General features: G+C 28.3%; 1 protein-coding gene across 3 annotated transcripts in view; it reads right to left on the bottom strand.

The window, feature by feature from the left end:
- Positions 1-14,460, bottom strand: part of LOC111621758 (structural maintenance of chromosomes protein 3-like) — an 89,687-nt gene that overhangs the window by 19,476 nt on the left and 55,751 nt on the right. For all 3 annotated transcript variants that reach the window (XM_023363994.1, XM_023363995.1, XM_023363996.1), the window contains 4 exons: positions 13,377-13,476; positions 8,162-8,325; positions 2,647-2,788; positions 170-320 (listed from right to left, as the gene is read on the bottom strand). In XM_023363994.1, coding sequence (XP_023219762.1) covers positions 170-320; positions 2,647-2,788; positions 8,162-8,325; positions 13,377-13,476 — 557 coding nt within the window. The remainder of the gene's footprint in view (positions 1-169; positions 321-2,646; positions 2,789-8,161; positions 8,326-13,376; positions 13,477-14,460) is intronic.

The following is a 14,460-nucleotide window of genomic DNA, read 5'->3' as shown; positions in this document are numbered from 1 at the left end:
TTAAAATATCACTGTTTAATTGTGAGTTGAAAGTAAATTTAATTATTTAATAATAAAAATAAAATTAATTAATATATTATTGCTGTTATAAAAGTTAATTCAACAATATAATCTATTATTACATTAACATTTTTAAATGTTTAAAAGACATTATAAAGAAAAGCTTTACCATCCAACGTAATGCAATCCAAATTAGAAGTTCGTGCAATCTGTGTAGCAACTTCCAGGTTGCGACATATTAATGTTTTTCCAAATATATATTTCATTGCTCTTTCAAATCTACTATCAAAAGTTAATTTACTTATCATTGGAATTGCATCCTACAAAAAAAAAAAAAAACACAGATTATTAAATAATCACCACAATAATATATTAGCTTTTATATTTTAACATACTGAGTATGTTAGTCTGTTTCATAGAATTCAGTGATTCCATTCATTCAAATATTTTTGGCAATATTATTCCCAAACTACTTTTAAAAATTAGGATTTTTCTAAAACTTGCTCTTAGCTTTAATAAATAGATAATATTATCATATAAGGAAGAAGATATTTTTTTTTAAAATTTATTACAACAATAAATTTCTCTACAATAAAATTTTTTTCTTCTTCCACTAAATATTGCTATTGAGGGATTTAACTACATTTCAAAAATTTAAAAGTTATCACCAAAATCTAAGAAGAAGAAATGAGCAAAATAAATGATAAAGTATATACAAACATGACAATATACAAGACAATGACATACAGAGTATGGTAAAATACAATATACATTTTATTATACTCAGTATGTATATTATCTATCATATAAATATAAATAATTCTCTTAACAGAAGTTACTTTGAAAAACACAATAATAAGTTTTTAATAACTTTCTTATTAATGACATATATCGTTATAATGATTTCTGTCAAAATAATATACTATATATCAAACATACATGTATAATTATATAACCTGAAATCACATGCATTTACTTTTAACATACACGTTTAAAAGGGCAATTACAAGCTGATTTTCACACACAACTATACTGAAATTGCTATCCCTTGAATTTCATAATCCTGAAAAATCTTACAATGTGTCTTCCCTACAAGTGCCAAATTTTAACGTCATATACAGATATACTTCACCTTACGTTGATAATTGGTTCCAGGAGAGGCGACTTACATCGAAAAACAACGTAAGTCGAATTTACTTATCACTAGGCTAAACTACAAATAACCATTCCCAGTTCTGTATTTTATTTATAAATGCATTTTTAATAATATATGGTTAATAAGAATCTATTTTAAGCTTACAAACAAATAAATTTTAGTTTTTAATATAGTACAAAAAAAAGTAATCTAAATTTATGAATACATGTACGTACAGTACATACTTGTAAATGTACATGTTTACAATTTGGTGATGTTTACAGTACATCGTGGATTCTTTATTTGTGAATGTGGTTTCTCTAAGACATTATAAAATAAGATGATTTTGTAAGGGTAAATAACAAATACAATTATTAAAATTATTTTGCAATAGTAGAAAAAGATTTATGTTAAATTTACCAATATCGAGTGGTGTTGACGACGACGCCAAATGGTAGATATTGGAACTACCGTGGAAAATGCCAATAATAAGCACTTAAAGACTGCTAAATAAGACGACAACACAGAAACACAGATGTTTTCATGTTTCATTCTCTAGGATTTATGATGATTATATTAACATTTACTGTAAATGTACATATTTTAATATGATTTTATGTGCTTCTAATGCTTTTCTAGTGATATTAAGACTTCAATATTTGTGGTGGACGGATGTAAAGTCAAATAAAATGACTTAAACTTGATTTTTATTTTTCCATATACTTTTTTGACAAATGACATATAATCGAGAATAATGTAACTCGAGATATACCTGTATTGTTTAGTTTATGACTATTGGTTTGTTTACAGAACAGTGTCCTTAACCAAGTTCTCACAGCCTTTCAAACTTTGTGATAGCATAGATTATTATGAAAACAACTTCAGTAGGAAATAAATGACAGGAAGGCTGAAGTGTTTCTGAGAAGGACTAGAAATTGATTTTTCTGTATTTTTAAGGCATGAAACAAAGCTGCAAAAACATTTAAATTATTGAAAGTCAGAGCACCCAAGGCTATCTCATAGGCTAGATAAGCATTCAAGTTTGTACCGTACAACTTGCAGATGGCACATAGCTACCAAACATCCATGACATCATAACCACTTCTTGCAGCAATCATGTAAGACCTCCATGATGTCAGGTCACCAAAAGTGACACAAGAGCAGAAAATCATCTTATGCATGTGATTGTGTGAAAGTAAAGAAAAATTGTTTGCAATTGCATGACTAAAGCAGCAATTTTCCACAGCACGTTTGAGATCTATGGTAAGTGGAAAAAATGTTTACACAGTTAGATGAATAACATGTAAAATGTAGTATGAAGATAACATGAAAGCACAGCTAAGAAAGTCAATTTGGTGAAAAAAAATTCCATGAAAAAACTAGTGGATGGGAATTCACTGTTACTACATGTGATAGCAGGTTAATCATAATTTTAAAAATTCTTTTTTAAATTCTATTCATCGAACAGAATATTTAATGTATCAAAATAAAAAAACAATTAAAATACGTACATTTGTATTAGGATATTGAACATCTTTATACATTAAGCGATTTAAAGGCATGAATGTAATTTCACCTGGCAGCTGCTGTCGATTCATTTCTTGAAGAATTTTAGTTCCAGTTCTATCATTTTCCACAATATGATAAAATAGTCTAATAAAATATTAATTTATATTATAAATAAAATCTTATAATATTCTTATTAATTACATTTGAATCAGTAAAATTTCTGTAAAAGATTACTTTATGTATTGATAATAGTACAATAATATCTACTGTATCTATGTAACTTAATGTAAATCATTGAGTGTCTAACAGCAAAAATTTCAATTTCCTTACACAATACAACCCTGACAAAAAAAAAAAAAATCTACTTAATCAATCTCTAGCTTATCCTTTAATAATATCAAACATTTTGTACACTTAAAGTTATTTTATATTAGTAAACTGTTATTATAACTTAAGATTTTACATAAAAAATGTTTATATTGATAATATATAAAAAAAGTTATGGGCAGTTGAAAAAAACATGTGACAAAAACAAACTTAGACAGTGCCATTTCTGACAAATAATACCTCTGACAGTACATTAATATTTTGATACAAATCAAAAGTAAAATAACTAAGTGTTTCAACATACAATAGAGCATTGTTTATCCAAAAGCCGGTTATCCGAAACGTTGGTTAACCTAAAGCATTCCAGTCAGCAAATTTAAATTTTCGCTAGTGCTGTGGCACTGCAATCTTTGGCTATATCTTGGACTACTCCAATATTTTTTTGTTGGTGTGTGTATTTTAGCCAGCAGCACTGGCACTTTTGTGTGGTGTTTTTCTGAGGACTGTGTCATGCTGAATCAAATGTTTTTGATACTAGATCAACTTCTAAAGTATATTTTTTTTGGTTTTTATATTTTTCATTATTATTTTAAAAAGTTTATGTTAGGCTTAACATCGATGAAAATTCAACACAAAGCGACATGCAACGGAGAAAAATTTCAACATGGGATAGGTTAATATATTTTTTCGTACATAATTGGTTATCTGAAAAATAAGTTATCTGAACAACCTCAGTCCCCAATTGATTCGGATAAACGACGCTCTACTGTATATGTTTCAATTCAATGTATCATCAAGAGCAAGGCATTCATTTGGAGTAATTTCATCCCATATTTACTTGATTTTTTGTTTTAAACCATCCACACTTCCTTGAGAACTTGTTCTCAATGCTTTTTAAATTTTGCTCATGTTTTCTGTAGATGAAAGGTCAAGATTGCTTGCTTAATGGCCATTTTAATGTTGGGCCAGCCAAGTCTTGGTGGTTTTAGCAATATGCAACTTGCACCATACTGCTGGAAAATAAAATGTTCTTGACATTATTTTTCTAATGATGATAATAAGTTTTCCTCAAGGATTTGTTAGTATTTTGCTGCATTTACAAATCCCTCGATGAAATGCAATTTTCACACACCTTTGACTGACATGCAACCCCTTGCCATAACACTTGCTAGGAATTTTACAATATGCTATAGACAGTTACAATGGAATGCCTTCTCTTGCTTTCTAATGACTTCTACTCTATTGCCTTTGATGCAGACTTCAAACTTTGCCTCATCACTAAAAATAACCTGCTTCCACTGTTGTGTCCAGCATTGGTGCTCTTTGGTCCACTTCAATCAGTTTTTTATTTGTGTTTTTGTGAGAAGTGGTTTGCCTTTGTCTAAGAAAATAAATCACATGTCACAATTGTAAAAATAATAATATTTTCTTACCTGATAGAAGTTGTAGCCAAATTTGTGCAGCTGGATACAACATGTTTCTTTTGTAACTTTATTCCATTCATTTACTAATGTACAGAGTGATGTCCCTCAATTTTTTAAGATTATTTCACAAAGGTGCTTGTGATCAGTCTTTGTTATAGTTGCTGGCTTTCCAGTTAATTTTTCCAGATGAATTTTACCAGTTTCCTGATATTTTGAAACAATACCCCATACTGTGGAATTACCAATTTTTAATTCCTTTGTAATTTTTTTCAAGGATTTATCTTCTCTATGGAAGATGATAATTACTTCATGTACATCAACACTTACAGCCTTACCAGGTGCCATTTTCATTAAACAAATACACCTCAACAATATTAACACAAAAAAAAATATGCAAATATCACAATCAGCTAATTTACACATTTAGGAACAGGTCATTTAATATACTTATCTGAGGTATTATTTGTCATAAATCGCACTATCTGAGATTTTTTTTGTCACAGATACTTTTTTCAACTGCTCATAACTTTTTTATGTATTATCAACATTTTAAAATTTTTTAATGTAAAATCTTCAGTTATAATAAAAGTTTACTAATATAAAATAATTATAAGTGTACAAAATATTTGTTTGATATTTTTGATTAAAATAACATGTTGTCCAAGGTTTTTTTGTTGGGGTTGAAAAATTAACCAGATGTTCCTATATTTTTTTCATTAAGTACTATAGATGCATTAAAATTGTTTAATAGTTTTGATATTGTAAAGAAGATTTTCTCTATAATCATCAGATATTTTTGACATCACTAACTTTTGTGAATAAAATTTTCAAAGAGTTTCTTTGTTTAATTTTATTTTATCTCATTCATCCCTTTTTCCAATATGAAGATTACAATACTTTACACACTGTAATACATGGTGTCCTATATAAAACTGGTCCCACACATTGAATAAATATTGTAATTACAAAATCTCAGAGAAATTTATGATGATTTGAGAAATATTAGTACAAGGTAAAAGTAATGATCATCAATTTTTTACATGTAACGCTAGAACTGTAAAAGTGTGTTGTAAACTATAAAAAAAATCTATAAACACTTCTTATTTTTTCAATGAAATTTCTATCTTAATTATAGAAAAATGCATTTTTCTCTATCACAGGACTTCAAGCATATTCAGGAAAGATTCATGAGGTCACTGATTAGTCAACACAAAAACTTCCTTAGCTCTTATTGATAATTTGTTAAAAGATTTCTACTTATAAATTAAAATTTTTAAACACACAAATGTTTAAATAAAGCAAAATTAAGTCTAGTAATAGTCTCTTTTCATCTGTTCAAATAAGATTTTCATTTCCAACTATTCATTTTTCTTCATTTATGCAAGCAGAATACACCTATCATACTCACCATTTAAAGACAAAATTTCATTTGTATTACATAAAATTTAAAATACTCATGACTTAGTTAAAACACAACCTTCATATAATTTAAGGGGCATCCTACATAATGTGATTGTTAAATTGAAATAATGTTTTATATTCCTTCAGTTTTTAAAAAGGACCATGCACAAACCTTATAGGAATGGAATCCTGGTAGATTTGATTGAATTTTTGATATTTTGTAGTTACAGTGGTCCTGTGACTTTGTGCAAAAAAATAGACAGTTTTTGAATTATCAAGCATTCAACATGAAAAAACAGTGTAATTCATACACATGTTGTAAAGCCCTAAATCTTTTTGTTTCAAAATATAAAATGATTTGGCCAACAGAGTTCTTTTTTGAATGTTGCTTTACATAGCAATGCTTTTGCAAGAAAGGTACCATATGCCAAATGGAGGAATGTGCTGTAGCTACTAGTGTGATATGAATCCAAATGGCATGAGAATCAAACTCACATGAATGAATGATTTCTCTACAACAAAAACCAAATGATGTGGCCAAGCATCAATAACATCTGAAAATATGTTATATTTTGAAACAAAAATGATTTAAGGCTTCACAACACACTTGTGAATTACACTATTTTTTCTAATGCCCAATAACTCAAAAACTATCCATTTTTTGACTTTGTGGCTATAGAGACTTTTGAACAGAGACACTAGAACTAAAAAACAGCAGAGATTCAGTCAAATTCACTGGAATCTGTTTCTCATAAGAAATCCTTTAAATGAACTTAAAATTTAATTTCTCAATTCCACTAACCCAGATTTCAAGTGCTCAATAGACACATATTGGTAGTAAATATTGTATTAAACATCTTTAGATAGTTTTATGTAAGAACCAAGATTTACTGATTGATATTATTTCACTAGGCTATATTCATATCTTTGAAAATTCACTAGGTTTTCCCCAAAACTATATATATAGCACAGTCTTGATACTTTAAGTTGATTGGGAATGAGAGAATCTTAAACTATTAAAAACTTGAAGTATAAGGAATATATAATGATACATCCATTATATTACATTAAAATATCAACATAATATTAATGATAACAATAATAATATATTGTGTTTAAAATACATGATGCCCTGTACTGTACAGGGCATCATGTATTATAACACAATATATATCATAATCATATTTGGAAATATCTGGCAACCATATCATTTCACAACATAATAAATTGAAAGATGTTAGACCTTTTGGTGTACTTGCAATTTCACTGTATGGTGTCCAATCACATACTTGATTTGAACTACCCAAATATGTAATTTTTATGCATTCTAGTTGAATACATGTACTTTGGCTGAAGGATGGTAGTGCCTTCAACTATGAAGATTCTATTGTATATAATGTATAAAAGAATATCTTCATAATTTGTTTTTCTTTCATAGCTCATAATTTGTTTTTCTTTCATAGCAAGTATCAAGACTGTGCTTCACAACAAAGGCATATAGTGATGTTGATCTTTATTTTGAGGCTCTTCTCCATCTAAATATGTGAAACTAGTTAAAATCATCCTTCTGGTGGTAGCACAATGTAAAAATATAAGACTGATAAATATCTAGGGCAAATATACAATTAAAACTTCACTAGGTTAGAAGAAACACTCCAAAAAATATAAAAAAGTGTCTTCATAATTTTGTCCTTCTGAGACTCTTCTTCACCTCAACTTATTTTATCAATTCATACCTTTATTCTAATTATTTTATTCAAATAAACATGCTTATCATTTAGTATTTTATTTATGAACTAAAAAATAAAATAAAAACAAGAAAATGAAATACTTTTGTGTCTATAATTACTCTTACTATTTACTGTTGTAAATATTTTAAAATTAAACTTTATCATCTTTGCAGGTACAAACACAGTTATATTTTAGAATACTTCTCCATGTCTGCTTTGATAATTTTCTTTTTCATTTAAAATCAAATTGCATAGTTAATATAAATTGCATTATTTTCAATTTAACAAAAATGCTATTTATGCATTATTTATTTATTTCAACAACTAACTATAAATATTCAGTAATACAATTCATGCAGCTAGGCAATAATGTCAAAAATATTTAGTTGCATAGAAAATGTTTCTCTCTTTATATATCATCATCACATTCAACCAAATATTGCATGCAAATATAAATTTTCTATTTTATAACCCCTTCTTTTGCTGTTATATTTATGTATGTATATATGTATTCTAATACTGAAATAAAGTTTACAAAGATATAAGCAAAAGGATTAAGAAATGAAATTAGAAAAGTGAAACACTATTAATAACAGAATCTGTAAATAAATTATTATATTTTTAAAGTAACTCACTTGTTTCCAGATGTAACTTCTACAGCTGTGTATATTGTTTTATCACAGTCAAAATTTTCAATCAACATTCCATAATAATTATTAGCTATTTGTTCAAATGTCCCCCCTCTTTCTCGAAATGTCTGAAGAACTTTCTTAACACTATCTCTTCCATTCAATGTTGCCTAAAAACATAAAAATATTTGTTTAATTAAAATATATTTTCTGTTCAGAAATTTTTAAATGTAGGAAAATTTAAATATCACATTAGCATAACTTTCCTTCATTTTAATTCTTCTATCTCATATTTAAATAATCATATGCATTATGTTAATCTCTAAATTATGTAAGATTGTGTTTGTCTCCTTTTCTGTACTTATTATCAAAATCTAATACAATAAATTTAAATACTAAATACAATAGATTATGTAATGTTACTAATAATATACATTGTGTTTGAACTTATGATTACAATATATTGCATTTTACATGTATAAAAATAGTAATTTATATACTGTAATAATAATTTTCATTCAACAAATGATAAAACACAAAATAATGAAACAAAATTCACTAATTTACATTATATAAATCAGATATAAATTATTGGTAAAAGTTTCAAAGCTTCTTTGTTTCTTATTAAAATTGTTTTGTTTCCTTTTCCTTTCCAATTAGAATAAGCCTTCAAATACATTGTCCTGTCATATTTTCTGAAATTTAGATGCATCCAATATGATATTATAAATTTTAACATTTTTTGCTTCTAACGCTATGTTATAAGTGTTAATGTTCTTCACAATATCTATATATTTAAAAGCAAACAAAGTCACTTAGTTCACATATTTCCCATAAATCAAATCAGGTCTTAAACTAAACCTCATGACCTATGTGCAGAAAAACTATAACAATTTAAATATATTTTGACTTTATTGAATTATTAATGATTTTAGCAGTTTTTGGTCAGTCATGTAAGCAGGAATCCTGTCATACAGTCTATTACTACAATTTTTTGCACTGCACAATAATTTGTATCTTAAATTAATAATTTTGACATTTATATTTCATAAAAAATATAAATCTTATCAAATACTTCATTTTGACAGTATTATTCATCAGCAAGTTACCAAAAATGTTGAATTTATTACACATATCTCATATTATTATTTTACAGCATAGAATCAAGTACCACAGTTTGATTTCAAAATAACATTATATGATATTTTCTACATGTTGATTATTTTAGCAATTTTAGATTTTGTTTAAATATGCTTAAATTAAATTAAATAACAAAAATTTATTAATACTAGGTAGCCAGTTAATTAAAATTGAAAATAATAATTAAAACTCTGCCCTTTACACCAAAACTGAAACTAAAACTAAAATCAAAATTAATTAATTAATCGAAATCATATCAATTGAAGCATAATATTTTGGAAAGTGTGGATAAAATACTTGTTTTTGGTCTTGATTGATTTGGTTATATTTCATCCAGGAAGTCAGAATTGAGAATCTTCTCTATTTATAACATTTCTTTGTAAAGTGTTACAGTAGTTTTGGTTGGCAGTGATTTTGCTTTTAATATATATACAGATATAGAATATATATTTCCAATCAAGCTGGTTCAATGCCCACCAGATGGCAACTCTAAAGTCACCCTATCAATTCTAAAATGGGCACACCAAGTGTAATCTCTCATTGCTCTGACTACATGAAAGAAAAGTCTACCATAATGGACATCACCTGTTATATGGGGCTTTGCATAAGCTCTTCTTTGTCAGCAAGAAAGTTTCCAATAAACTAATACTTAATTGTTAATATTGTAATTTTGAAAATTTTTAATATTTGATTGAAACAAATAATTAATTTTCTTATAAAATGTGGAAGAATCATTTTTAAGAATCAGAATCATGATGAGATTTGCTTGATTCCAATCCCTGAAAAATGTTCAATTTTTCTGATTTTTGATTTTGATTAGTCGTCTCGTCATTAGTTTTTATGCAGTATAGATTTATTTTTTTTTTATGTATTGTTATCATATGTGTGATAAATTGTAAGTTGATTTTTGAACTCTGAAGACATTTATGAATTGTCACTCAGTGACTGCATAGATTGCATTTGTAATTATAATCCCTAAGATTATTCAAAGAATGTTTTGATTAAACTCTTCTTACGTGATTACTGGAAAACATATAAATTAACACTCCAAAACCTTTAAACATCCAGTAGTAATCAATTTAATAATAAACAAACGTTTTTGACCATACTTTCGGTCTTCATCAGGTTTAAAAACCAGTTAGATTTGAACCTGTGCAAGCGTAGAACAATGTTTATGAATTACTACTGGACATTTAAAGGTTTTGGAGTGTTAATTTGAATGTTTTGATATAACATTTTGACATGAACCTACAAAAAAAGTTGAATAGCATTAATTTACCATTTTCAGTTAGTAAAACTTGAAAAAAAATTATTAGTTTAAATTCAAAAAACTGAAGCATATAAAACTTATTAATTTATTAGTTTTCTCTGCATTAGTTTTATGAATTTGGATTGGTATAATTTAGCGTTTAAATACAGTATATACTTTTGTTACACACTGTATTTTGCTTAAAGAAATGTGAGAGGGAGAGAGCTACCCAAAGTTATCAAATGATATTTTCACAACTTACATATGACTGTGATTGTTTCATTTTAAATGAAGAAGCTAAGGAGACAAAAAGTTTCTGGAGGGAGTATCAGGATATTCAACATTTATTTTCTCTTCACGTCACAATTTCAATAAAAGGCAGAAAAGAGAGAGATAATCTTGAAAGTAGAGAAAATAAAGATGCATTTATTACATGTATTTTTGAGAACCTGTAAATAAGCCCAATTATTAGATGAAAGCAAATTACTCTTNCGCCTAAGAATTTTTAGAATGACTGTGTTTTTTATTTTTACTAAAAATTTTACCATCTGACGGAATTTCAAAACAAAAAGGTTGCTGTAGAAATCGCAGGGGATGAAAAGAACAGTTACTCATAGATTCAGTCATTCTACAGCAAGCACACAAACAACACAGAAACATACACATGGCATATATAGACTACAGAAAAGCATTCAACAGTGTTCCATACAGTTGGCTGCAACATATTCTACACATATACAAAATACATCCATCACTTGTTGCATTCTTCCAAAATACAAAATACTATGCAGCTCTGGAGAACAACACTACATCTTAGGACTCATAACACTTCCATACAAACAAACCAAATATTCATTAGGTAAGGAATTTTTCAAGGAGATTCCCTAAGTCCTATCTGGTTCTGCTTAGCCCTGAACCCATTATCCAACATGTTAAACAACATGCAATATGGTTACAATATCAGACATGAAAAAACAATACAGTTTACACTGTCACATCTCATGTACATGGACGACATAAAACTTTATGCATCCACACAGAAACAACTTCATCAACTCCTACAAATCACACACTCATACACTAAGGACATACAAATGGAGTTTGGCTTAGACAAATGCAAAAAACTTCACATAGAAAAAGGAATCCTGAAGAAAGAAGATTTTGCACTTGGAAATGGAGACGTTATTGAATCCATGGAAGAGGGCGAGTTCTACAAGTACTTAGGATTCCAACAGGCCAAACTAACAGAACATACACAAATAAAGCAACGATTAATTAAAGAATACCAAAGTAGGTTAAACGCTATACTTAGAACACAGTTAAATGCAAAACACACAGTTAAAGCAATAAACACATATGTCATCCCAGTACTCACATACTCTTTTGGAGTTATACATTGGACTCACACAGATCTCGAGCAACTCCAAAGGAAAACAAGAACAACACTTACTAAGCATAAACAACATCATCCTAAATCCGCCACAGAAAGATTAACCCTTCCACGTAAAGAAGGCGGACGTGGCCTGATTGACATAGTTAACCTTCACTACAAACAAATACAGTCACTGCGAGAGTTTTTCTACAAGAAACAAGAAACATCACAGTTACATAAAGCAGTAACTCTAGCAGACTCAAATAACACACCATTAAACTTACACTCACAACATACAGACATGACACAACATATAAAAAGCATAGACAACATTAAGCAATCATGGGCTCAAAAGGCTCTCCATGGCAGGCATCCTTACGACCTGGCCCAGGATTTTGTTGACAAAACTGCGTCAAACAGCTGGTTAGATCGGGGATGCCTCTTTGGGGAGACGGAAGGATTCATGATTGCCATACAGGATCAGGTCATAAATACTAAAAACTACAGAAAACACATACTCAAAGATACAACACTCACAAATGACACATGCAGAAAATGTCACATCATGCCAGAAACTATACAACACATCACTTCTGGTTGCAAGCTCTTGGCACAGACAGATTACTTACATAGACACAATCAAGTAGCAAATATAATACACCAAGAGCTTGCAAAGAAACACAAATTGGCAGACATCCACGAACCATACTACAAGTATATTCCACAGACAGTATTGGAAAATAACACGCACAAAATGTATTACGACAGAGCCATAATCACAGATAAAACAATTTACCACAACAGACCAGACATCACACTCATTGACAAACACAATAAAATCACATACATTATAGACATAGCCATTCCAAACACTCACAATGTACAAAACACATGCACTGAAAAAATTATCAAGTACATAGAACTTGCCCAGGAAATAAGGCATCTGTGGAGGATGGATAGGGTGCTTATTGTACCTGTCGTTCTCTCCTGTACAGGTGTGATACCACACATACTACACAAAAGCCTGGGAACATTACAATTGAGTATAAATACATACATTACACTACAGAAGGCCACTATATTGAATACATGCCACATTGATAGGAAATTCCTGAATACAGACACACACACTGACACACTTATTTAATTTTAGTTTTGTTTTGGTTGCTATGCCTTGACTCTGGTCTGGCATAGTACACAGCCATCGGTGTGAACTGAGTATAACTCACAAAACACATAATAAAAAAGGTTTTATTTTGGGAGTCAGAAACAAATTAATCCATTTTATATTGTTTCTTACGGGAAAACTTGTTTCAGTTTGAGAACAAATCGATTTTTGAACAACTTTTAAAAACAAATTAAGTTTGAAACCAAAAGTTTCACTATATTATTCTTTTGACCAAGAAATTACTGGTTTAAAAAATTTATTAATAAATGAAGAATAAAATTTTTTATAATACCTTTCCTGTCATTGATCTTAGGGCTTGGTCTTTTTTTGATAATTCTTCTTTTAACATTGCCAAATTTTGTTGCATTGCATTTTCTTGTCTCCATAATTCACTAAAATATAAATTTATTTGTATTAATACTTGAGGAAGTTATTGAATCAATAATAAAGTATTTCAGAAAAAATTCAATTGATTTAAACACAATATGAATTTAGAGAATTTACAGATTTACACACTATACCAAAATTTAGCTTAAAATGAACCCACACTAAAACTACTAACTAGTAATGCTTCTTTAAGCCAATTAGAAATAAATTATACTGATTCAATTGGGGACTGGGGTTGTTCAGAGAATCGATTTTTCAGATAACCGATTATGTACAAAAAAAAATACATTATTAATATAGTATATTAGTATATCCCAATAATAGTATATTAATATATCCCATGTTTAAATTTTTCTCCGTTGCATGTCGCTTCGCATTGAATTTTCGTCAATGTTAAGCCTAACAATAATTTTTATAATAATAATTGCGGCTATTGTATTGTTAGAAATTGTTTCTTTATTTTGTACAAATAAAATAAATATATTGAAAAATATAAAAACAAAAAAAAATTATACTTTAGAAGTTAATCTAGTATCCAAAACATTAGATTCAGCACAACACATTCTGACTGGAACGCTTTTGGTTAATCGATGTTTCGGTTGATCGGCATTCAGATAATCAACGCTCTACTGTACTTACAATGTTTCTAGTAATGTAACTAATTAATAAAAAAATTAAATGAAAAAAAATGTAAAATTTTTTACTCAAAAAGGTGAGATAATGAATCATTTATACCTAAATATAATATATATATGCCAAATTTGTTTATAATTTATTTCTAATTGGCTTATTGGCTTAAAAGTAGCATTTCTAGTAGTTTCAGTGTGGGTTCATATATATATATATATATATATAAAATAAATATTTAATTTAATCTTTTATTGCTTTATATGCTATAAACCAGTGCTACTCAATCTGTGGTCCACAAACTGTTTATTGGACACAACAAGATTTCATTTAAAATTTCATAATCTTATAATATAACCAAG

Source organism: Centruroides sculpturatus, unplaced genomic scaffold (assembly GCF_000671375.1).
Source record: "Centruroides sculpturatus isolate CEXI.00-Female unplaced genomic scaffold, Cexi_2.0 scaffold21, whole genome shotgun sequence".
In the NCBI taxonomy this organism is placed as follows: Eukaryota; Metazoa; Arthropoda; class Arachnida; order Scorpiones; family Buthidae; genus Centruroides; species Centruroides sculpturatus.
The sequence above is the reverse complement of the archived record's forward strand: the minus strand, read 5'-3'. Positions and strand labels throughout refer to the sequence as shown.